Source organism: Fundulus heteroclitus, unplaced genomic scaffold (genome assembly GCF_011125445.2).
Source record: "Fundulus heteroclitus isolate FHET01 unplaced genomic scaffold, MU-UCD_Fhet_4.1 scaffold_36, whole genome shotgun sequence".
Classification (NCBI taxonomy): Eukaryota; Metazoa; Chordata; class Actinopteri; order Cyprinodontiformes; family Fundulidae; genus Fundulus; species Fundulus heteroclitus.
Window position 1 is genome coordinate 4,147,534 of NW_023396770.1, and position 26,481 is coordinate 4,174,014.

At 45.3% G+C, this 26,481-nt stretch overlaps 2 protein-coding genes across 5 annotated transcripts in view; both read right to left on the reverse strand.

Annotated features, from left to right (window-relative positions):
• The window catches only part of LOC105923593, a 28,794-nt gene extending 17,938 nt beyond the window's left edge, over positions 1 to 10,856 (reverse strand). For 2 of the 4 annotated variants that reach the window (XM_036130468.1, XM_036130467.1), the window contains exons 1-5: positions 10,694 to 10,856; positions 9,997 to 10,305; positions 8,435 to 8,728; positions 5,953 to 6,264; positions 5,254 to 5,547 (exon numbers count right to left, since the gene is read on the reverse strand). In XM_036130468.1, the coding sequence (XP_035986361.1) occupies positions 5,254 to 5,547; positions 5,953 to 6,264; positions 8,435 to 8,728; positions 9,997 to 10,305; positions 10,694 to 10,793 (1,309 nt within the window). In that variant the 5' untranslated portion in view covers positions 10,794 to 10,856. The remainder of the gene's footprint in view (positions 1 to 5,253; positions 5,548 to 5,952; positions 6,265 to 8,434; positions 8,729 to 9,996; positions 10,306 to 10,693) is intronic. The other 2 variants (XM_036130466.1, XM_036130469.1) reach the window with 1 other exon arrangement.
• LOC110368380 overlaps positions 1 to 26,481 on the reverse strand; it is a 718,672-nt gene that overhangs the window by 37,836 nt on the left and 654,355 nt on the right. The window lies entirely within an intron of this gene.

A 26,481-nucleotide genomic window follows, 5' to 3' on the forward strand; every position in this document is an offset into this window, starting at 1 on the left:
AAGACACCATCTCAACAGGGTAATGGGTGGGTAACAGTGCAGAAGCTGCAGAAAGGTGTGTTAAACTACGGCTCTGCTTCCTGGTCTGGACCCTGGGTTGTCAGCATTTAGGAGAACTAATAAATCCTGCCAGATTTCTTGAAAGAAGAGCAGCACCATCCAAAGTAGGATGGATGCCGTCTCTCCGGATCAGACCAGGTTTTCCCCAGAAAGTTCGCCAGTTATCAAAGTGGCCCAAGTCGTTTTCAGGACACAACCTAGACAACCAGCAGTTGAATGATGACATGCGGCTAAACATGTCATCACTGGTCAGATCAGGCAGGGGACCAGAGAAAATTATGGAGTCTGACATTGTTTTAGCAAACTCACACACCGAAGCAATACCAACTTTAGTGACCTCCGATCGGCGTAACCGGGTGTCATTACCGCCAGCGTGAATAACAATCTTATTGTATTTAGGCTTATCCTTAGCCAGCAGTTTTAGGTAAGATTCTATGTCGCCCGTTCTGGCCCCTGGCAGGCATTTAACTATGGTCCCTGGTGTCTCTAGTGCCACGTTTCTGACTATTGAGTTCCCAATAATCAGGGTCGGCTTCTCAGCGGGTGTGTCGCTAAGTGGGGAAAATTTGTTAGAAACGCAGACGGGTTGGTGGTGACCTGGGGGCTGGAATCTAGAGCTATGCTTCCTATGAACCGTCACCCACTTATAACCACTTCTACGCTCGATTGTTTACGCGGTCTCGGAGTACTATGGGAACCCCCGGTGGCCTGCGAGGCAGCAGACTTCACAAACAGCTCACGACAGTGGAGAGCAAAGCGGAAGCGGTGCAGCCGGCCTAAGAAGCACGGTTGCCGTGGAGGCTTAGCAGCTAAGCTAAATGCTAACCCATTCGGACCGCCGCTACCATCAATCTTGCTCTCCAAGGTCCGCTCACTGGATAACAAAATAGACCACCTACAACTCGAGCTCTCAGCAAAGAGGGAGTTCAGGGACTGACCGAAACATGGCTCAACTCAACAATCCCAGACCATGGCATTAGCCTGGAGGGGCTAGCTACTTTCTGCGCCGACACACTGAAAGATCTCAGCGGTAAGACACGAGGAGGCGGTCTCTGCGTCTACATCAATTACTCCTGTTGTAAAAATGCTAGATTAGTCACAAGCTTTTGCTCTCCGGACATTGAGCTTATGATTATTAGCTGCAGACCTTTTTATCTGCCTAGAGAAATCACTGCTGTCATCATCACTGCAGTTTACATGCCCCCCAGCGCAGACAAGAAAGAGGCCATCAGTGTTCTCTATCGGACAAACTCTGAGTTGCAATCTGCACACACAGAGGCAGCTTTCATTATTGCTGGGGACTTTAACCAGGCAAATATGAAAACTGTTCTCCCTAATTTCTACCAACATGTGGATTTTGCAACTCGGGGAGAGAATACCCTAGACTTAGTTTATACAAATATTAAAGGCGCATTCAAGGCAGTCCCCCGCCCCCACCTGGGCACTTCAGACCATCTCTCTGTTATGCTAATTCCTGCATACAAGCCCCGGCTGATCAGAGCTAAACTTGCAGTGAAGCAGGTGAGGGTGTGGACTGAAGGAGCAATGGAGGCGCTCCAGGAGTGTTTTGAATGCTCTGACTGGGACATGTTCAAAGCTGCTGCAACTTATGAAGACAAGATTGACATTGATGAGTACGCCATGACTGTGTCAGCCTACATTAACAAATGCATTGAGGACGTCAGCACCACAAAGACCATCACCACCCGAGCCAACCAACAACCCTGGGTCACTGTGGAGGTTCGTTGAGCGCTAAAAGCATGGAACTCAGCCTTCAAGTCTGGTGACAAGGAGGCTCTGAGGACAGCGAGAGCCAACTTGAACCTTGCCATCAAGCTAGCGAAGCGGAATCACACTGAGAAACTCCAGGAGCTTTTCCACGACGCCAGCAACACCAGGAGCATGTGGAAAGGCATTACGGGCGATCACTGAATACAATACCTCTGATGTCATCACCCTCAGCACGGGCTCCCCTCAGGGCTGCGTCCTGAGCCCCCTGCTTTTCACCCTGATGACACACGACTGCGCTCCCAGGTTCACCACCAATCACATCGTGAAGTTTGCTGATGACACAACGGTGGTGGGCCTGATCAGAGACGACAACAACCAAGACTACAGAGAGTAGTCTTGGTAGTAGAGATGAAGCAGCTGGTGAGCTGATGCAGAGACAACAGCCTTATCCTGAACGTAGAGAAGACGAAAGAGCTCATCGTCAACTTCAGGAAGAACCGGCCGCACCACGCTCCACTGCTCATCAACAACTCAGCTGTGGAGGTGGTCAGCAGCACCAAGTTCCTGGGGGTGCACATCACGGACAACCTCACCTGGTCTGTGAACACCACGTCACTGGTGAAGAAGGCACAGAAAAGACTGTACTTCCTGCGGAGGATGAGGAGAGCCCGCCTGCCCCCACCCATCCTCAAGATCTTCTACAGAAGCACCATAGGGAGCATTCTGACCAGCTGTCTCTCTGTGTGGTGTGGAGGCTGTGAGGAGAGTGGTGAGGACAGCAGAAGGGATCATTGGGGCTCCTCTTCCCTCCATTAAGGACCTTTCATCACAGCGATGTGTGTCCCGAGCCCGTAACATCATCAGAGACCCTACACACTCCCACCATGGACTGTTCTCCCTGCTGCCTTCTGGGAAGAGGTTCCGCAGCATCCGCTGCAGGTTCACCAGGTTCTGTAAAAGCTTCTTCCCTGGTGCCATCAGACCATTGAACTGCTGAAGCTAAAACTGGACTCTATCACATGTGTCCTGCATTGTTTACATTTAAATTGCTGTACTGTGAATCACTGCTGCACTTTATCCTGGAACTATCCTGCAAAGTTACTTTATTATCCTGCAAAGTTACTTTATTATCCTGCAAAGTCACTTTACTATCCTGCAAAGTCACTTTATTTATCCTGCAAAGTTACTTTATTATCCTGCAAAGTTACTTTATTCTGAAATCTACTGCAATTCACTGAAATTCTCAAGCTGTATGCAAACAAGATTTCGTTCTGTACGCACTCTGTGCATACAAAATGACAAAGTTTGTCTTAGTCTATTTATTACAAGTACCATTGTCACAAAATGAGGCAGAGGAATAACTAAACATCTGACACAGAGAGCAGGAGATAGGGGGAGACTTAGACAGAGATGGAGAAGCGGAGGAGAGAGTAAGGGAGGAAGGCATTGTGGAGCTAAAGCTAGGCTAGGCTAAAGCTAGGCCAGCGCCCTTTTACCCCGCCAAAGAAGCAAACCGTGTGAAACACGAGGAGTTCCCAAGCGCGATGTGCCGCAACAGAGAATGTATTAAAAGTGCTTATGTGTTAGAAATAGATGTTACAGCAAAGAGATTAATGATAAAAGCGAGAGAGTCTGGAGCAACAGACTGCAATAGGGTAGTTCACTGCTATTGTTTTCATCCGGGTTTTTCGCGCCTGTGTGCCGGACTGGAAGGCAGAAGGCGAGCACAGTGGCAGACGCAAACAGAGCAAACGACGAGTTCTCGACGTATTTTTCTTCTTTAGACAAAGTATCACAAGATTGTTTTAAGAGTAAGTTGATGGTTGATGGTATCAGATTGCCAGATAATATCCAGATACCGTCCTTTCAGGCTTTTACCTGAAGGGATGGAGCGAGTCTGTGAATGCTGGCCAAACGATTTAGTCCGGCCCGGTGGCCAAATGCATTATCATTATTCAACGGCTGTATCTCCTCGCTGCTTCGACCGATCTGCACCAGATTTTTTGAGAGTCCTGGGGGAGCGCTGCCCAACGCGGTGCGCGAACCCTCGCGGTGGCCAATAGGCCAGAGCGGCGTTTGGCTGCGATGGCCGATCAATGCCGCTTGCAGCTTTAATTATTTAAGCAGAACAATGACCAGTGCAAAATTAAGTTGTATTTACCGGAGATGAAGTGTAGGCTGCAAATTCCGTCGGGATATGATGGCTTTCCCAGTCGATTGGGATTGTCTGTCTGGGTCCTTCTTCATTGAAAATATCCATTTCTTTCTCTTTCTCTTTCTTCGTCCTTCGGAGGTGGAAGGATAAAGAAAGTATACCTTTAAAGGTATACTATGCAACCGGGGGTTGATTTTCCAGTGAGGCTCCCCCCAGAGGGCGAAAGTAAAAGTGCACTGTCATAAAGATGCTCAGCTGTTCTGGTTTCTCCGTCAAGCCAGGCGCGGTTGTTTTGAGTTTAGCAGACAGGCGAACGCAAAGAAAAGTCGGGTTTCCTGCAGCGCTATCTTGGCGAGGCGGCTGCCTCGCCAAACCCACGCTGCCGCCTCGCCAACATTAAAAAAAAATTAAAAAAATAAAATAATAATAATAAAAATAATAATAATAATAAAAACTCGATATGCTTGCTTTGTTGCTTTGCGCGCGTACATATAGTGAATGGCAGGGCAAAATCACATGGAGTTCTTGCCGTAAAGCAAGACCGAGTCTCGCAGTCTTGCACGAGAGTTCTGAGCCTGTGGGTGCGGGCCGAGGGCTCCTGCAATTGCAAGTACGGTATTTCCCCCACAGACCACCAGGGCGGCCGAGAAAACCTTTGTTCGACCTGAAATGACTCATTTAATCATCCAAAATGGTATGGAACACATTAATTAACTGAAAAATGTTGCATAGTATGCCTTTAATTCTGCTCTAGTCATTATTCTACTTAAATAGCGGCGGAGAAGAGGTGGCGATCACTACACGGGGTGGAGAAGCGGCTGCTGCAGCTCCAGACAGTCTGGAGCAGCAGCAGCCGCTGAGAACAATAGCAGTGAACTACCCTACGATTATATATGAAGTCTGTGGCGTGAACTACCCTATTCACACCGTGAAAACAGGAAGTGACACAATACGCCTTACAGCAAACAGGAAGTGACGACTCTCATCCAGGGACGGTTAAATTACTAAATTAAATTTAGTTTATTTTTAATTTCATTTGTTCGTTTATACATTGCTTCTTTTTCCGCTTTCAGTTGTTCTATGTGTTACAACGTAATATAGGTTATTACATACTGTGCTCAAACTACAAGCATCATAATGCAGTTGTGTTCTAGTTCTAGTTTTTCTCAAATAGGAACAATCCAGGCATGAGACAGTTGTCTCACAGGTAAACTACATAGAAGCTGATTTATTTTCTAATTACACCAACAACACTATTAAATTATAAATATCATACATGTAGAGACAGATGTGTGATGACATCATACCTTCAAACTCAGGTGGATAGTGAGCTTCTATCTCCACTGTGTTTCCCTCAACAAACTGGCAGGTGTATGTTCTGTTGCTGCTGCTCTGAAGCTTCACAGTGAGATAAGAATCACAGCCAGTCTGTCCTCCAGACTTGAACCCAACACCTTCACCAAGCAGCTCACTTCCTGTCTCATCCACCCAGAGGAGGCTCTTCTCTGGACAAGGACCCAACCCTCTGAATCTGACCAGAGAACACAGTAATGTCAAATCTCCATCCTTTGTTGGATCAGCACCTGGTGGAGATGGAGAGACTGGAAGAAAACAAAACAATAACATTTCAGTCTAAAAGTATTTAAACAACTTCTAATACAATTAGAAAACCGATGAGACAACTTTTATTTTTAGACTTATAAACAGCAGCCGTTCAGTGAACATATTGCAGACTAACAGCTGACAGGAAGTAAGAAAGATGTAAGAAGTTAGAAGGCTACAAGTTTATTTAAGGAACCTTTACAACTACAAAATAAATACACTATGAAAGTAATATAATTAATTGTTTTATCTATTAAAAAAACAACAGATCTGGTTCCAGTCCAGGCTTCACTCAGATGATAAGAACACATCATGATCTAAACAGCCAACTCCATGCAGGGACTTCAGGGTTAAGAAGGACTGATATCAGCAGGTATAAAAGTCAATGAGTTTAGATTACTCACTGCTCATCATGTTTAAATACACATCTGTGTCAAAGCGTCCTCCATCCCAAAGCTGACAGGTGTAACGTCCAGCATCCTCAGCAGTGATGTTGTTGATGATCAGAGAGCAGTTATTGTCCAACCTCAGCCTGGCAGCTCGAGCTGAACTCTGAACTTTTCCTCCATGAACTTCATGTTGACGCTTCATGTTTTCAGCTCTCGTATAAAACCAGTCAACAGTGGAGCATGAGAGAGATGATGAAGGTCTTTTACAGGACAGAACAGCATCATCTCCAGCTCTGTGGTAGATATGGACTCCTTCTCCCCTGATAACTGCAGAGAAAGAATGTTTTTAGACTAGATTAGATTCAAATTTATTGTCATTACACAGGTACAGGTACAAGGCAACGAAATGCATTTTAGGCCTAACCAGAAGTGCAGTAGCAGCAAGTGCAGGATAAGCAGTGGTTCCATATGTACAGGACATGGGTTTTTACTGAATAAAATAGAATTTATACCACATTTAGCTGTTAATAATATTAGTCTCTGTGCTTTTCTGCCATTTTTACTTAAAGCTATTGTTGGTAATCCGGTTCAGAACCACTTGTTATTATACAGAGTGAAATCGTACTTTCCATCCAGAAAGTAGTCAATACATTATGTATTCTCAAAAAGGTTAGAGAATTATCTCTATTGGAGCTCCAGACCTGTTTAAAAGGGGACTTGGGGAAACTTCCAGAAAAATCGCCAACCCTAGCTTTAAATCTTTTACAAGAACATCTCAATAAAAGGTGTGTATTATAGGTCAACAGCTGAAACCAAACAAATCTTTGTTTTCAAACTACAGAAAGTTGAAGACCTTTTCATAAAGTTTTTAAATACCAAGCAGGGAATGTGACATTATACTGCAGTTTTTTTCACAAATTCAGTAGTTTTAAGCATTATTTGTAATAAATCTTCAGTTTATACTGAAGAACAGGGTGATTTAGTGGCCTGTGGGTTCAACCTCTGTATATTTTCTAACCTGGGTACTGAACAAATGTAGAACTCACAGTCTGAAGTCTCTGTGGAAAACCATGTCTCACTGAAATAAGTGGAATATCCACGTTTGTCCACAGGAGGAAACACAGTGTTGTCACAATTTGACTCCTCAATATGTTTCAGTCCTACATTTTGTCTGGCCTATTCATTTACATCAGCTTTCAATTAGGTCACGTTACTCTCAAGTCTTCCCCAGTGAAAAAAGAAAATGGTTTCTAAATTTATTGGGTTATCCTGTTTGGTTTGACTTCCTTCTTTTCATTTTTCTCCTCTAAACAGCAGCTTTGTTTTACCATGATAGAATTATTCTTACTATTTTCTACATATTTTATGTTATTTACTATTTTCATTGCATTTATCATATATATTTACTCTTTACTACTAAGAAGTTTTAAGGTTTTAGATCTCTCTCTCTTATACTTGCAGAAGGCTCGCAGAAAGCAGAGAAATATGTTGTGACTATCATAAGTGTTTTTATGAACTCTATTCAGCCATCTGGATTGCTGTGAACTGCTTGGTTTTATCTCGAAGGTCTCAGTTGCTTTGCTTATCCTTACCCCTTAGCTCGACAATGGAACCAGGGATTCCTTTTCCTAATAGAGAGGAGGCGACGTATTTGCTTCAGATCGGATTTGGAGATCTGTATTAAGCATCTCCGTTCGATCTCCTTGCAAGATTATTTGAAAACCAACTTCATTGTTGTCTCTCCTTCTTGTGTTGTTAATGAATGTTTTAGGTGTTTGAACCTAACAAACCAACACACTAATCACCCTCTACAGTTAATAATAGGAGTGTAACGGTCCACAAACATCAGGATTAAGTAGATTTAGTCAGGGAGCAGTGGGCTGCCTACACTGAGTGGCATCCAGGGATCAATCTGGAGCTAAGGGTCTTTCTCAGGAAGCCATAGTGGCAGTCTGTGGATCTTCATCTCTGAACCCAGAACCTCCAGAACACAAGTGCAACGCTCTGACCACTAGGCCACCAATCCTAGAGCTGTATTGTTCTACCTCTAGTCATTAATAATGTTTTCTTTCAGCAGGTTAAAAAAGAAAGAAATTTGGAAAGAACTAAAAACAGAGTTCATTGATTCAGTTCAATTTGGGTCTGAAGATCTAAAGCCACATTTGTACATTAATCATAAATTATTCAAAGGTAAATAAAGGAAAAGCCACAAAGCTGAATTATTACCAGTTTTCACTCTGCTCTCACACATGTTTTTGTGTCTTTAGTTCCATAAATCTCACTTAGTAGCCTACCGCTGTATGAAAAGACTGGCTTTGATTCATGGAGCTACAACCTTTGTCCTCTTTGCTTTCATGCAGGAAGTTTGAGTGTTTCTGAGCAACAGCAGATAATAAAATAAGGTTTAAAACTGTTAATATAGAATAAACACAATTACAAAAAATAAGGTAGTTTCTGCTTTTTATCTCATTTCCTCTGTAAATAAAATACATCTTACCTTTAAACTCAAGTGTGTAGTGAGATTCTATCTTCACTGTGTTTCCCTCAACAAACTGGCAGGTGTATGTTCTGTTGCTGCTTCTCTGAAGCTTCACAGTGAGATTAGAATCACAGCCAGTCTGTCCTCCAGACTTGAACCCAACACCTTCACCAAGCAGCTCACTTCCTGTCTCATCCACCCAGAGGAGGCTCTTCTCTGGACAAGGACCCAACCCTCTGAATCTGACCAGAGAACACTGTAATGTGAAATCTTCATCCTTTGTTGGATCAGCACCTGGTGGAGATGGAGAGACTGGAAGAAAAATGAAAACTGTTGTCTCAGTCTGAAAGATGTAGAATAAACTTTCTCTAAAATGCAAAACTTAAACATTGCAACTTTATCTCAGGTTTAGAAAAGTAGAATAAAAGAAAGTGAAAAAAGTTACAAATACTCTTTGTTGAAACTTTAGATGTTGCCTTAATGTTACTTGATTGATCTGCACTAATATTGCAGATCTGAGCAGGTTTTCTTCAGCATGATGGACCTAAACTGTCAGGGTGCTGTGGATGTGTCTGGGCTGGCTGCAGCACTTTTCCTCCCGCAGGAGGCTGCTGACCAGCGGGGAGATGCTGATCTCAGGTCTTCAGCATTTCCTGGTCTTCCCACGCCCCAGCGCCCTCCCAGCGTGACGTCCAGCTGACGGTCCTCCTGCTGCAGCCCACAGCCCGATCGACCTGAAGCCTGCTCACCCTCCACCGACCAGCCTCCCCGCTTGGCAGCCTCATCTCCCGCCCAGAGCCACCAGTAGCAGCCGCTCACTTTCACCCAGTGGATCACATGCGCACCTTGCAGTCAGCCTCCATCCCCACTGTTCTCACTGATCCTTGAGACTGAAAGTAACCTCGTCTCCCAGATGTCCTGAGGAATCTCCACAGTAGATACTTAAACTTTCCTAAACCTGCCTGAATTGTCTCCTCAGTGTGTTCTGCATGTGGGTCCAAAGACTTGGTACCATGACAGACTAGAAATCTTTCTAAATCAAAGTCAGTGATCCAGAGGTTTGATCAAACCATTTAACCACACAATCCAAGATCAACTAGTTGAATCTAAACAGCCCCACAGCAGCCGAGCACAACGTTCATTCTGATGAGCCCACTTCCTGATGTCAGGGTCCTCAAAGCTTGGCCCCGCCTTTAGCTCAACCAGGAAGCAGCACACACCCAACAAAGGTCACTCAGCATAAAGACAGCTGAGGGCAGAAATAACATTTAAAACCACCTTGTTAATTTGATTTGATCATTGTTAGATATAAAAATAATAAAATAAATGAATGAACCTTTTCAATAGCTGACTGTAAAGTCAAACTAAGTGTGTGGACTGATGTGTGGTTGAAGCCATCACACAGCGCTGAATAAATGATTCATTCTCACTCTGACAGAACAACATTTTAACTTCTGACTGCATCAGATATTCATCAGAACTGCTGATGTCAGAAACATCTGTCCAACACAAGTATTTCACAAAGTTAATCAGAAGGAAAGAGTCTGACAGCGTCAGATCCTTCAAGTCTACAAACTCACTGGTCAAAACACTCAGGTGTACATCGCCATCAAAGTCGGTTCTTGAACCAAGTCGACAGGTATACCGTCCAGCATCCTCAGCAGTGATGTTGTTGATGATCAGAGAGCATTTTCTGTCCACATTTAACCTGGCAGCTCGAGGTAAACTCTGAACAACTTTTCCATCCTGAACCTCCAACAGAGAGCTTGAGCTTGGATCTCTGTTGAAAAACCAGTTAACAATGGAGCATGGGTAAAAAAATGCAGGACTGTTACAAGGTAGAACGACATCATCTCCAGATCTGTGATAAAGTTCTCCTCCTCTGGTGCCTGCAGCAGAGACAAAGACACATTAAAGTTTTACACACTTCATCCTTCACAAACACAATCATTAAGGTGAAATTAGAAATATGTAGTCATCTATTTATTTTACATGGTGTTTGATTCATTATTATAATGTTTATTTCAATATTTAACCTTAAAAAAGCTGTTTAAGACATTTTCATGTCAACAACAATTAGGATTTTATGTTTTAGATAAAAGAAAAAAAATATAAATCTAAATTTTCTAAACATGTTTTCATATATTTGATCATAACCATTTTGACTAATACATGATACACACATGAACTTCTCCAAATACTAATGTTAATTCTCATATCTCATAAAATTGTCCTTTAATTTGTCTCAGCGTCATTAGAGAGAAAACAGATCTTTACCTTCAAACTGAAGCACAACGATCAGAACCAGTTCCAGAACCAACATCTCCTGTCCTTCTATCAGCTGCTGAACACTGAGAGACTTTTCTCTGCTGCACATCTGAAAGAACTGATGTTATTTCCTCTTTTCAGCTGAATTAATGGATGAAAATAACTTCACACCAACACCCATCACATGTTCTGTCACTTTGTGTTTTTTAGAAACTGACAAACAGAAGGAACTAGTTGCACAAAGTTCAGTCAGAATGTTTTTTTAAACTACATTTAATGAATTCACCTTGTAACAGTCAGATCAACTAAAGTGAGCCATGTTTCAGCTGAAGGGTCTGATTGTGAAGATCATAAAACAGAAGTTTTATTTATATTTACATTTTTATGTTCAACATGATGTAATTTTCTTAGCATGAGCTGTCAAAGAGGAACTGTGATGTCTGCTAATGAGCTGCAGTCAGTCCACTAACAGCCAGCAGCTCTGAGACTCTGCAGACAGAGCAGTTAAACCGAGTCAGAACAGAATCCTAACAGATCAAAATGGACCCCTGACAGCAGAAGAGTCAGACTACATTCACACTGCAGCCTGAAGTGACCCAATTCTAAATTGTTTGCCCAAATGCGACCTGGATCTGATCTTTTCATGACAGTCTGAACAACACAGGTCGATTTTTTTTCATTTGCAACCCAGGTCACTTGGATATGTGGTCCTAATTCCGATACGTATCTGATCTTTTCAAATGTGACCTGTGTCTGTACGGCCAGGTCACATTTATCCAACCTGTACGTCACTGGTACTCGACAACCTGCACTAATTTTCATCCTGCTATGCAGAAGCAGGAAGAAAAATACAACACCCATGGTGAGCAACAATGAGGAGAGCAGTCAATGCAGTGAAAGCTCCGGTTAGAAAATAAATTAAAGATCGCAAAATGCGCGCCAGCATCATAATCCATGTTTACTTTACCAAACACTGTACACGCTTGCTGCGCGTGACGTTATCGCGCCCTCAAATTTGCCTGCGGGACACTTAAGGTGTATGAATTCAGTTCACACAGGAGATCATATACAAGTCGCATATATTTGTAAATATGAACCACCATGCAACAAAATTGGATTTCACAAAAAAAAATATCGCATTAAGACCTGCAGTGTGAACGTAGCCCAAGGCGCACTGGTCAAATTCAGTCCATGAGATCATTTCCTGTGTCTATTTGAGTCTATTGGACAACTGCCGCAGTGGGTAGCTGTTGCCTAGCAGCAAGAAGCATGGATGCGTGGATTCTCTCTGGGCACTCCGGCTTCCTCCACAGTCAAATATGACTGTTAGTTTAATTGGTCTCTCTAAATTCTCCCCCTACATGTTGTTATGCTAGAAGCTGATTGAATATGGTTTATTATTATTAATTATAATTTGGCATTATAATTTAAATAATAAATCATTCAAACTCAAAAATTAGCTATAACAAATATGGTTCAAATGGTGGTGATGCCAGAGCCTGAAGCTTGTGATGGTTTTTACTATTAGTGGTTTCATTAATTAGCTGTTATGAACTCAGTTGTGCTGGAACAAATGATCTGATCGGACTCTGACCGATAAGATTTATAACTTGAATTACAACTTATAACTGCAATTAGAGTTTAAAACTGTTACCCTGTTATCACCAATCCAATGAAAATGTCTCTGTGCTAATATCGGATGTTAACTGCAAAGGAGGTTAGCTCTGAATTCTGAATAACCATGCAACTCTGAATTGGAATGAACACAAACAATTACTATTCCACAGTCGTTTTATTAAACGAAAAGCAATTCCCTGTTACAGTAATTCTCTGATTCAACAACCTTGGAATCCTATTCACTACTAAACTAACATGCAAAATATATGTGGAAATAAAAATCAAAAAGGGATTAACATGAGAGATAGCTAATCTTAGTTCAACTCACGGTTGTTTAAACACCACATTCAAAACATTGGCATTTGACGTAGCAGCATTGACAGATAGAACAGCTTTGAGAATCCTACTGGACGCTTTAATATTTTCACAAAAGCTAGTTCAGCTGAGTTAACTACAATTCAGTTACCCGACACCCTCCCAAGATGGCGACTATGATGACGTAGGATCTACAACCTTGCGTAATGCGTGAGGGGAGGTTCTAATGATGTAACCACGCTTACGCTGATGTGGGGTGGTACCTCGCTTCGAGAGGGGGCGGCTAACTGGTGAGTTTAAAGAAAGACCGCAAAACAAGTTCTAACAAAGAGATTGTACTGATAAGCACGGCGAAGATAGAAACAAAGGGGAGAGGAAGAAAAAGGGGAAAAAGAGTTGAAGAAGCGACCCGCGGCGGGGTCACTTATGAACGACAAATCAACACAGCAAAAATCACTTGTAAAAAGGCATGCACACACAACAGAAAGATATTCAACAGTTAAAAACACTCCGCCTTGGAGTAAACAGCATTTAACTAAATCCCTAACACCTGCCCAGGCACTTCTAAACCACCCTGTGGGTGAAAAAGAGATAAAATAAATAGTAGGGGAAAAACCCGTTTACTTGACGTTGTACTGGCTGGGTCCGGGAGCGTTCCGAGTAACGCAGCGTCCCGAAGGCGTCTTGATGACGCAGGTGTCCGGCAGCGGGACCGGGGTGAGAAAGTTATCGTATCTCTCTCTCTGGGCTTCCAATCGCTTTGTTCGGCCAAACAAAAGCGGGGTCCTCTTTCGATCACCTGGAGATGACGGCTCTCAGTCTTTGATCAGAGGGAATTCAAAAAGCACCTTTTTAAGTCGACCTCCTGTCAGCAAATACAGGGAATGTTGTGCGTCGTAATCTTCGGTCCAGCAAAGTTATCGAGCATGTGGCGTGGGGGAGGGTGGGGGGGGGGGGGGGGCAGGGTTCCACGGAGTGTAGCAGCTGCATGCCTTCCCTGTAAAGTAAATATCTTTCCCCTAGTAACGTTATCTCTACGCTCTCGTTGTTAGGGGCGGCGGCCATTTTTGGGCCGTGTTGCATGATGGGAGTTGGTGCCCATTTTGACCACCTTCCATCATGGGAAATGCAGTCTGTCATGTCCCGAACTAATGCAAGCTGTCACGTCTGAACTGGCATTACAGTGTGCATGAATTGTTGTTTCTGCGGTCTATCTCTGTGTTGCCCTGCGACTGGCGACCTGTCCAGGGTCGCCAGTCGCAGGGCGACCCTGGGCCTGTCCTGGGCCTGTCCTCTTGCCCATTGTCAGCTGGAGATAGGCACCAGCGCCCCCTCACGACCCCAACAGGGATAAAGCGTGTAGGAAAATGAACTTGTGACACTTCCTAAACCTCTCTGAACTTTCTTAATCTGTGCTGATGATGAGCAGCTGTTGAGCTGCAGCCTTCCACTCACACCTGAGAACGAAAAACGCAGCAACAAATACAGCAATCAGCATACAGGTCTGAGGACATGACATGAAAGGTTTAAACTTAAAATCAATATTGTTAGAATAATTATATTTGTATGGTACAAACTGCAGACTTAAAGTTGGAGGAAACAGGTTTGTCATTCAGAATCTGGTGAGGTGATGGTGAGATGAGGCCTCATGAGGCATTGGACCAGGGGAGTAGCTAAGGGTGGGCCTGGATGGACCTTTCCTTTAAAACTATCATTTTTACAGGGCTGTCATTTAAAGTCATCATAAAAGTAATCACACAATAAAAGAAAATGAATCAGGATTAAATTTGTTTGTCCCAAACATGAAACCAGCAAGCTTCCTGTTCTAGTTCTTCGTAAACTGGCAACATAGAGGCAGTTATTTCCCTAAGAGCCACCAGACTGTGATAAGCAGAATGCAGGGAGATGCTGGAAACATCACATTTGTTGAGAAACCATCAGCATGTAAAGGTGGTTTGATATGTGCCTCTTAGAGGGTACAGAGAAACAGAAGACTGGCCGACTCTTTTATGGGGTTGGTGTGCTGTGAGGTTGCTGCGTCCCCTTGTGCTTGAATTCAGGAGCACATACTCAATTTACTCACATGGTAATGTTGGTGTGTTTTTAGGGTCTTTTTTTTGTCGAACTTGACCTAAACCCCCTCCTTCATCCTTCTGTATTTTGAGTTAAAGCTCAAACCTAACCAAACTAGTATTACCCTGCTTAAAGTTCCTGTCAGACCTTTTCAGCTAGATAAGTAGGACACGACCAATCTCCAAACCACCTCCTTCCTAAGGCCACACCCTTTTTCAGTAGACAAGTTGGGCATTTACAGGGTTTTTACAACTTTTATGTTTATATATCTAAGGTTTACAGTTGACTACTTGTGAAATGGGTTAATGATTATTTGATTTTAAATATTAGCAAAACTAGACCAATGCTAATTGGATGTAGACAGTGATTGTATAATAATCCACAGTTGACCCTTAAAATGAAGAGCTCTGTTTTGGAGCAAGTTACAACAATGAAATTACTTGGTATCACAGTGGATGATCACTTGTCATGTTCTCATCATAATGACAATATCATTGGTAAAATGGGCAAAGGTATTGCTGTTGTCAGAAGATGTCCCTTTTTTTTCCTCCAACAGTTTTGACTGATGTACGGTTTTTAGTTCCATCTCATTTAGAATAGTGTTCAATTATATGGTCGGCTGCCAACAGATCATACTGTCAAGGTTGTAGGTAGTCCAAAATAAGGCTGCTTGCTTAGTTCTAAGCTGTCATTTTTATACAAGTATTACTGAAATGCCCCAAACTTTATTGTGGTCTCTACTGAAGGTTAGGTTGCAGTATAATTACATGTTTTTAGAACAAAGTCATACTAACAGTGGAACCTGAATCATTTTATGAAAGCTTATTTATTCTAAACAGTACATAATCATTTTACCAGATACTCAGACACAAAATTAATTATGAACTGTGCTAAGACAAACTTTGTTGTCTATAGAGGAATTCAGGAATACAATAAATTGCCTAAAAAAAGAGCAATGAAATCTAACGTTTTAAATTTAAGTTTAAATTCAAGTCTATGCATGTAATTTATAAAATGTGATGTCAGATTAATTATGTGCGTATTAAAAATGGTTCAAACCTATGTAGGTAAAATCATTAAAACACTAGAGTTGTAAAATGACATTAGCTATATTAAAACCATTGTAAAAATCTATTAAAACCCACCGATAAACAGTGTAAAAATAACCCACCAATTAAAATAGAAAAGTCCTAAAACCAAACACTATTACTATAAATAATTCCCCAAACATTCTAAAAACATAAACTGCTCACCCGCCACCCCTTCTTCACTCTTGGTCCGGCCCAGACGTTTCAAATAGGTCTCCGGTCCTCAGGGGAATTATTTTGGCTGGACATGAGAAGAAGGTAAGTAAAACCTAAAACCTTTTAAAACATAACACATGCACTACACACTAACACTTAAAAGATATCACTAAAATCACATGTTGCATAAATTATTGCAGAGTACCTTGTTTAGCGGTCCAGCAGCCTCTGACTGAGGAGAACAACTGGTCTCCTTTCCCCCTCTTTCTCCTGGATCAGGACTGCTCCAAGTCCCACTGCACAGGTGTCTGTTTGAAGGATGAAAGGCTGACTGAAGTCTGGTATGGGAAGAACGGGCTCTTGAAATATGGCCTCCTTCAAGTCCTTGAAAGCCCTCTTGCACTCCTTGGTCCAGCACACTTTGTTGGAGGCTGCAGTCTTAGTGAGGCTTGTGAGAACAGTAGATCGGTCAGAAAACCTAGGCACACATTTTCTGCACCAAACCAACAGGCCCAAGAAACTTCTCACCTTCCTTTTTGTACTGGGGACAGGGAATGCTCGCATAGCATCCATCTTATCCACTTGTGGATTTAGCCGGCCATAACCAATGGTGAAACCCAGGTACTGCATCTCTTGATAGGCTACAGCACATCTGTGGGGGTTGATGGTCAGCCCAGAAGTCTTGATTCTTCGCACCACCTCCTGGAGATGATATAGATGCTCCTTCCATGAGCGGCTTTAAACAAGACATCATCCAGGTAAGTGGCCGAGAAGTTTGAGATGCCTCTCAGGATGTAGTCCGTTAGGCGCTGAATGGTTGCTGAGGTCCCCTGCAGACCAAATGGCATTACTTTGGACTGGTACATGCCAAATGGTTTTCTAAAGACTGTCAGTTCTTTGGCTTCAGGGGCCAACACAAGCTGCCAATAACCCTTGCTGAGGTCCAAGGTGGTGATGAGCATGGCTCCTCCTATCAGCTCCAGTAGGTCATCTACGTGAGGCATTGGGTACAGATCAAAAGATACTGGAGATATTAATCAGGTATTTAAAGTCAATGCCATCCTTTTGGGGCACCAACACAATTGAGGTGCACCATTTACTACTTGATTGTTATTATTCCAAGTTCAAACATTAGTAATATCTCCTTTTTTATTACTGGGACCAACCAATCCAGGATCCTTGGGCCCTTTTGCCGCACTGGGGACTCATTTTTCGGATGGATTTGATGCTGGACCAGAGAGGTAAAAACTGGGGTTTCCTGGAAGTCCTGGAGTTGGGTCAATGAGAGGAAAGATGGTTTCCTGCTCAGAGGGAGAGAGATGGGAGAGGTCAGCCGTAGCAGGCTTTCACGAGCAACTTGTTATGACTAGTAGGCAACAACAACAGCATATTTTGGCCCAGTGTGAAGATTCTGTTATTGGCCTTTCAGTCAAAACAGGTTTTCTGTTGATGTTTTGATGCCTTTAGGTTCCATAGACTCCAGTCTCTCTCTCATTGTGATGACATGACATTAAACTGTCTCCCTCAATATACACATATACGCATGTGACTTCTTAACGGTTCAAGGAGCAGATGGAATGACTCCAAGTTCCACAATAGGCAGACAGAAGGAATGCAGTTGAATTAAAAAAAGGAGACCTTGAAAGATGGAAATCGTTTCTAGTCACACTTATGGGTAGTGTAGCTTCAATAAAAATGATGGTACTACCTAGAATTAATTATTTATTTTCAATTATCCCCAATAAACCATCATCTGACTGGTTTAAATCTCTAGACTCTGCCATTTCTAAATTTCTTTGGAAAGATAAACTCCCACGTATTAGCTTAAAGACAATACAGAAGACTAAAGACAGGGGAGGATTAGATTTGCCTAACTTCCATAACTATTACTTAGCAAATAGGCTACAATACATCTCTAAATGGATAAAAAATTGTCTTTTAGATGAGCCTTGGTTAGATATAGAACAGGAAATGTGCAATAATATCATGATTTCAGATCTGCCGTTTATTAGCTCAAATATAAAACGGCATACATGCTTCAAAAATATCAACATTAGTTCTACTCTGACAGCATGGTGGGAGTTCCTTAAAATGACAAAGTCATCCCTTATCCCATGCAGTCGTACACCTATCTGGAATAACCCAGATATCCTACAAAATTACAAAATGATAAACTTTACATACTGGAAGAATAAAGGTATTAAATATCTGGAACATCTACTTGACGGAACAGAGTTCATCAATTTTGCTAAACTAAATATGCAATATGGTATTAGTAAAAATAAATTCTTGGAATATGAACAACTTAAATCTATAATTAAAAATAAATATAAGCATATTAATGGTGGTTTACAAATCCCAACTAATATATTAGAGTTCCTAGATTTAACCCCCCCGCCCAAACTACTGTCTAAATCATACAGGACACTGACTAAAATAGATGATTCAAAATATCTTCCTATTATGAAATGGGAAAAGGATCTATCAGTCAGCTTTGAACAAAATTTCTGGGCTCAGACATGTCTAAGAACTTTCAAATTGACTAGAAACACCAACTTACAACTAATACAATACAAAATCCTTCACAGAGTACACTACACAGGACAAAGATTATTCAAGATGGGGTTGGCACAATCTAATATCTGTCCACACTGCATAGGCAATCATCCTGATAATTATTTTCATGTGTTATGGTTATGCACACCAGTCCAGAAGTTCTGGACACAGATGTGTAAGGACTTATCAAAGTGCTTGAGCTGTAAAATTACACCTTCCCCATCAGTTTGCTTGCTTGGTAATTTTGAGGAAAGTCCTCTGAAAAAAGAAATAGTTTACATGGTTTTCACTGCATTATGTATCGCAAAGAAAACTATCCTCATGAATTGGAAAAGTAAAGAAAATCTCAGTATCAATCAGTATAGAGATCTTTTGTTGGATCATATTAATCTAGATACAGCATCTGCTTCCACATCTGATTGGTCTCTTTGGGCTCCTCTGATCAACACCATCACTTAGTGGAATAGGGGTGGTGGGTTGCTTCCTGCAGGGCGCAGCGGCTGGATGGAGGGGTTCCTGGGGCTCTGGGGGCACTTGGAGTAGGGCGCCTGGTGGATCCGATTCCGGGGTCTGTTGCCCCCATCTGGGAGGAGCATGGGAGGCCTACGGGCGGCCTACAGCAGCCGCTTGCGGCGCTCTTTGGGAGCTGCGTGTTGACGGACGTGGGTTACTGACCTGGTAGCTGTGCTGCCGCTGGGGGGGCCGGGGTGGGTCTGGGGTCCCTGGGGCGGGGGCCCTGGCGGGGCCTCGGGGGTTCCGGTTCCGGGGGTGTGCCGCTTTTGGTGTGGGCCGGCGCGCGCCCGGGTGTCCGCCCAGCACGGGGCCTCGGGTGCGCTGGGGGGCCTCGGGGCCTGTTGAGCTGGTAGGGGGGCATGGTCATTAACATCTCAGGGCAGATGCTCTTGTCCTTCATTGGATAGGCACTCTGCTAGTGGGGGGAGGGGGAAGGAGGGGGAGTAGGGACCTACCCAGCCTAGATGTCTACTGTCGAATGTATGGTGAGTTTTTGGAACGTTAGTGTTGGGGAGGGATTAAATCTACGGGTGTGTGTGTGGGGGGGGGGGGTGGACGTTCTGGTGGGCTTGTGTCCGGCCCCCTGTCCCGGTCCTGGTCCGTGTCGTCTTCCGGTGCGGGTTTCGCTTGGGGGGTGGGGATTGGGATGGCTCGTGCGGGCAGACTGGCCAGGGTCCCCCCCTCTTATTTATTTATTTATATTATTATTATTATTATTATTATTATTTATCTATTTATTTTTTATTTTTTTTGGGGGGGGGGGGGTGAAGCCTGTAGGCTTGGTGGGTGGGCTGGGGGGGGGGGTTGAGGTGTTGGTCCTGGTGGGTGGTTGGCTGGCGGGCCCTGCGGCCTCTCCCTGGCCCCCGGGCTACGGTGCTGCCGCTGGCGAGGCCCCCCTTCTCTGGGTGGGGCTTTCGGGGAGCGGGGGGTGCCTATTGGAGTCAGTAGGGGAGCTGGCTCCCTGGGATAGCTTCCCAGTCATTTGCTCCCCATCCCCGTCTGCCTGCTCCATCACGCCGCCACACATGTAGGTCCTGGGGGAGAGGGCGTTACTGGAGGTTGCCACTTTCTGGTGATGCCCCTCTCCCCAATTTTATCATGCATCTTAGACACTTTCACTCCAAACATTTTCACAACGCACACTCATGTAGGCCATGGTATGGGGGAGTGGGGGAAGACGTCTGGGGGGGGGGGGGGGGGGGGGCTTATGTTGTGTGAGCCTCACCTCGGACGGCTCCCTTCACCTCCTCTCCCACTTAGACATTGAGGGTTCTGGGCAGTTGCCCGGAGGGGGTGCGCTGGCACCAGCATCCTTCCGGAAGGGGGGTGGGCTGTGCCGTGCATCCCCTTCGGCGCTCCCAGTTTTTAAACGCACTTGAGAACAACATGCAACAACACAACATCTGAGCGGGCGTAGGGAGGATCGGGGTCTTCTGCACACCCCCGTTCTCCGATGGCGGCAAGGAGTCTGGGGCCTGGAGGAGGTGCGGGCCACTGTGTCCGGGGTCTTGGCGGGGGGCTGCAATGGGTTGTCAGCGGCTTGCCAGGTCTGGGGCTGACGCCTCCACTCCCCCCAGGAGGGGCAGGGGGCAGGGGTGGCAAGGGTAAGGTGGGGGAGGGAGGGGTTTTATTAGGTAAGGGGTGAGGGCTCTGGCTGGGTGGCTCGTACGGGTCGTGTTGGCCCGCCCTCTTTGGGGGGCCCGGTCCGAGGGGCGTCTGGTCCGGGGGCGGGGCCCGGGGGTCGGGCACAAGCAGTCGTATAGTCGATTTGGGGTGACCTCCCCCTCTGGTCAGTGTTGGATGCGAGTGTTATGTGGGAATGTGTGTATAGCGTCTTTTTTTTTTTTTTTTTAATCTGTGTGTGGTGAGTGGGGCACAAGGGAGGGATGGTGTGAATGAGTTTTCCTTTTTTTTTTCCAGGTATGGGTGTAGTCCGCTCCCTCTCCCAAGAACATCTCAAGTCTCCACTAGGTGCGGAGCCCATCCCCCCACGTCCTGCCCTCCTCCGCTGCGTTGGCAGGCGCCTTGGCCCTCTGGCGCATTGGTTGGCTTCGGGTTTGGGGCTGGTTCCCGGGCGTGCGCCGGCCCACTCCCGGCGGCTTCTTTGCGGGGCCTGGCCCCCCGGGGGGGCGGCCGGGGCCCCCGTCGCTGGGGCGGGGTGCCCCTGGGGCCTCTGGCCCCCAGGGCCCATGGCCAGGACCACTTCAGCGGGGCTAGCTGCTGGCGGAGCCCACGGGCTCATCCCCGCGGCTCTTGAGGGCGTCGGCATTGCGGTGGCTGGGGGATTTCCTCGGGGTCGTCTCTACTCTTTCCTTGGGAGGGGGGGGGGTTGCAGATATCCTGTGTCGGCCCCTCCTGGGCGCCCTGCTTTAGGGACCCCTTTGGGAGTCCGGGGTTATGGGTCCCCTGACTCCTGCCTCTGTGCTCAGGGAAGGCGGGCCTTTGGTTCTCCACAACCACAATCAAGCTATTTCCTTCTGGATAATTTTCACCTAAACTACTGCACTCTCACATACTCCCACAGGTGTTTTGTCCCAGGTATTAAGTGTTCACTTATATACAGTAACCTTATAATTTATTTATTTATTTATGTTCTTTCACTTTCTTTTTTCAAGTATCACATTACACATGTCAGCTTACATAATAATATATATGATTTAGCAATGGCATCTAGGTGTTATTCGATTGTATTTTTTGCATCTCTCTTTCCAGGTGACGGAGCAGACGGAGAAGGTTTTATCATTCTCTCCCTTTTATCTCTTCTTTCTTTCACCTCTACTCTTTTTTTTCTTTTCTTTCTCTTTCACTTCTTGTTCTTCCTTTACTCTCCCATTGTAATGTCCATATAATTTGAAATTCTCCTTGCAGGAATCACAATAAAGCTATTTACAAGCATAAATCAAGTAGAGCACTATGGGGAAAGCTGTTCGCTCCACTTGTAAAAGCAAAATCTGTCGAGCTCTATCTGGCATTGAGACATCAATTCCTATTGCCACATTGCTAGACAGGACACTGGAAGAAAAAAAAAAAAAGGAGAGAAACAAATTTGTTACAGGTCCCAAATATGGGACTGTAATAACAAATTTAAATATCCTGAAAGACAGGTGAAATGAAAGGAGATTTAGACACAGCAGCTTTCCATGTTTTCTCCCAAATTGGATCTGAGAGCGAGCAGAGGTCCGTTCCCATAGCAACCGGAACGCAACTGCTTGTGCCATTCCTTAAAGCGACAGTGTAAATATATATATATATATATATATATATATATATATATATATATATATGTACATAGAGATCATATTCATTTACTAATAAACATATGACCAATGTGGTCACCTGTTTTGGGTGCGCCACACGCTCCCCAACTTCAAAAGTGGCTCCTGACACTTGCTACTATCAGCAACTAAACCTAAGAATCACTAGTGAGAATCTCTGTGTGACTAAAGGTAAGTATGTGTGTGTTTGAGCATGTGTGTGTGCGCGTGCGTGTATGTATGTGTATCTGTCTGTTGCTCAACCCTGCAGGCCAGTCCCAGGTAAGTATGTAGGTGTGTGTGTGCATGTGTGTGAGTGTATGTATGCGGGCCAATCAGTACACCAGACACATATAAGGTATACTATGAATGGGAATAAGGTATGGAAGTGGTGTCTGGAAGTAACTGGGGTATGTATGCACTCCCCATGGTGGCATTGACGGCGTCCCATAGGCCCCTACTGTATTGCAACTGGCTGGGGGTTGGAAAGAGGGCTGTCCTAAGGAGCTGTACGTGAGCATCTGGGCAGGCCTCCTTTCACGTGTGGACCTCCGCATCTGTAGTGGGCTGGACTGTTCATTGTTGGACTGTTCACTGACTGCTTCAGGGGTTACTGGCCTCTCCTGCATGGCATCTTCCTGTCCATCTACTGCAGGCATTGGATTGACGGGTAGGTATTCCTCTTGGAGTGCTCTATGTTCACTTTGTCTGCTTTCTACTACAGGCATGCTCTCTCTCCTTGGAAGTACACTGTCAGTCCACTGGTCTTCCCTTTCAGGCAGGATTTGCTCAGGTACATTGAGTCTCTGAGGGGAGATTACTGGACTGTAGGTCCTCTGGAATTCTTCCTGGAGAGGCTGGGTTTGGTTGTTCTCAGACTCCATTCTTGATGGTATCCTCAACCAGTATCGAGGCTCATCCTCATTGTCGGAAGAGTCACTACTCGGGCGCCACTCACTCTGTCTCTCTGTGTGGCGTGAAGAGCTGTTTCTTGCTCTCTGTCGTGGCTGGTCTGTTGATAGAGCAGGTAGGTGTCTCGGTGAGCCTCCTTCTCTGACAGGTGATCTCTGTGATGACTGGGGTAAATCCACAGGTAAGTCGTTGACCAAGTGAAGCAGGTTGCGGTGTAAAGTTCGTACTCGACCTCCACCTGTTTCTGGAGACACTTTATACACCGGCCCATCTGCGATCCTCTCCCTCACAACATGAACTGTGTCTTCCCAGTACGGCTTTAGCTTTCCAGGGCCCCCTCTTTCCCTCATGTTCCGCACCAAGACGCGGTCACCCTGCTCAAGGACAACACCCTTCAAATGTTGGTCGTAGTATCTCTTTCCCCGAGAGCTGGATTGTTGACTGTTCTCTGAGGCGAGTCTGTATGCTTCCTGCATCCGAGAGGCCCATTTCTCTGCATAGCCTCTTGGAGAAGTTGCTTCTTCTTCAGACAGCAAGCCAAAGATCATATCCACAGGCAGACGTGGGTGACGGCCATACATCAGGTAAAAGGGTGAAAATCCAGTTGCCTCGTGCCGGGTACAGTTATAAGCGTGGAGGATTTGGGGTAGGTGTTCTCTCCATCTTTCCTTTTCCTTCTCCTCCAGGGTCCTGAGCATCTGAAGCAGTGTGCGGTTAAATCTTTCTGCAGGATTTCCTTGGGGGTGGTAGGGAGTGGTCCTTGAGTGACCCACTCCACTCAACTGTTGCAGGGTCTTGAAAAGGTCATTCTCAAATTCCCTCCCTTGGTCATGATGTAGTTTCCATGGGTAGCCGAACCGTGGAATGAAATCATCGAAAAGTTTCTCTGCAGCTGCCTTCCCGGACTTGTTTCTGGTGGCATAGGCTTGGGCAAATCTGGTAAAGTGGTCTACAACAACCAGGATATACTCAAAGCCTCCCTTGCTAGGTTCTAGATGCAGGTAATCAATGGACACAAGTTCTAGGGGTGAGCTGGTGGTAATGCTCCCCATTGGTGCTCTGATGTGGGAAACCGGTTTCTTCTGCTTGATACAGGGACACTTCCTTGTCACATAAGCTTCAACATCCTGTTTCATGTAGGGCCAGTAAAACCGGTCTCTAGCGAGGTCCAGGACTCTTTCCATACCCATGTGACCCATGTCGTCATGGAGGTGTTTAAGGACCAAGGATCGGTACTGAGATGGCAGGACAAGTTGACTTCTCTGACTGGTTTCCCTGTACAGCAGACCATCCTTCAGCTGTAGTCTCCCCCACTCATGCAGTAGTTTCCTGGCCAGGCCACTTACTCCTCTTCTCATGTCACTCGTCAGTATGTTGGTGTTCCCTTTCAGTCTGATGACTTGACTGATCACAGGATCATCTTGCTGAGATTTCATGAGTTCGGCATGGCTTATGGCAGGGAGCAATTCTGGTGACTGAGATGCTGGGCGTTGTGAGAGGTTCAGAACAGCCACATAAGCAACGTCTTGTTGCTTTGCTGCCCTACTGCCCTCCCACATTGCCAGAATGGTGTCTCTTGACAACTCTTCTGTGCAGGAGTCGACATAGCTGTTGATGTTCACAGGCAACCTTGACAGTGTGTCTGCATCCACGTTTGCTTTTCCCGGTCGGTATCTCACTTCGAACCTAAAGTCAGCGAGCTCACCCACCCAACGGTGACCAACAGCATTCAGCTTAGCAGTGCTCATCACGTATGTCAATGGGTTGTTATCCGTGTACACAGTGAAGTGGGGTGCATAGAAGAGGTAGTCCCTGAATTTTTCACATATTGCCCACTTCAGTGCCAGAAATTCAAGCTTGCCTGAGTGAAGGTGGTAATTGCGCTCAGCAGGCGTGAGTGTTCTGGACCCATAGGCGATTACTCTGAGTTTCCCTCCCTGCCGTTGGTACAGCACAGCACCAAGTCCTTTTTCTGACGCATCTGTGTGTAAGACAAAAGGGAGGTTAAAGTCAGGATAGGCAAGTACTGGTGGGTTAGAGAGGACATGGATGAGCTGGTCCAAGGCCCTTTGATGTTCCTCCCTCCACTGGACAGGAGTCCTGGATGACAGCTGTGCTCCTTTTCCCTTGTTTGTTCTGGGTGGAGGCGTACCAGTGGCAGGGGGTTTTACTTGCAAGAGTTCATACATTGGCTTGGCAATTCTTGAGAAGTCTTGGATATATGTCCGGTAATAGCTGAGGAACCCTAGCAGCTTACGGACTTCTCCCACGGTGGTCGGGGTCTTGGTCCTCAACGCCTGGATGGCTTCCAGATCCTTGGGGTCAAGTCTTACTCCCTCAGCAGACACCAGCCTTCCCACATAGCGAACTTCCTTCTTGAAAAGCTCGCACTTTGTTGGTCTGAGCTTCACACCGTGGAGCTGGAGGGCCTTCAAAACATGTCTCAGCGCCTCCACATGAGCTCCAAACGTCTTGGCATAGCAGAGGACATCATCTAAGTAGGGGATGCAGCATTCGTCCCGCAAGGAGCTGAGCATCTCCTCCATACTCCTCTGGAATGCTGCTGGGGCATTGGAAAGGCCAAAAGGGATACGTACCCACTCATACAAGCCCCATGGGGTGATGAATGCAGTCATGTGCCGTGACCCCTCTGCAATGAAACCTTGATGGTAGGCTTTTCCTTGATCTAGGATTGAGAACCAGCTGTACCCACCCAGCGTGTCGATAAGATCTTGGATACGGGGCAGGGGGTGTCTGTCTGGAACGGTCTTTTGGTTTAGCAGTCGATAGTCAATGCAAAGCCTCAAGGTTCCATCCTTCTTGCGGACACAAACAACAGGAGCGGCATAAGGGGATTTTGATTTTACGATCCACTGCTTAGCCAGCAAGTCCTGGATATACTCCTTGACTTCTTTGTAGAGGGGTTTGGGGACAGCCGCATAGGATCGCTGCACTGGGATGTCATCTTTCAGTGTTAAGCTCATCTGGAGACTTGGGACACACCCAATGTCATTGTCATCCTGTGCAAAGGCGCTGGACTCCTCATAAAGCATTCTTCTCACTGTTGCTTGTTGTTCATCTGTTAGATGGCTTATATCAACAGGAGGGTGCCACAGCTGGGACATAGGCTCTGCTCGGTCTTTGTCATACTCCCCAACAGGAACAAGCTCAGGTGAGTTGACACTGTTTACCTCGAAGCTGTGCCTCTGGTCTGTCTCTACCACCTTGTCAATTGACTGGATACTGCCTAGTATTGTAAAGTGGTTGAGTGAGATGCTGTGCTGAGTATGGTTGAATACAGGGATCTCAACAA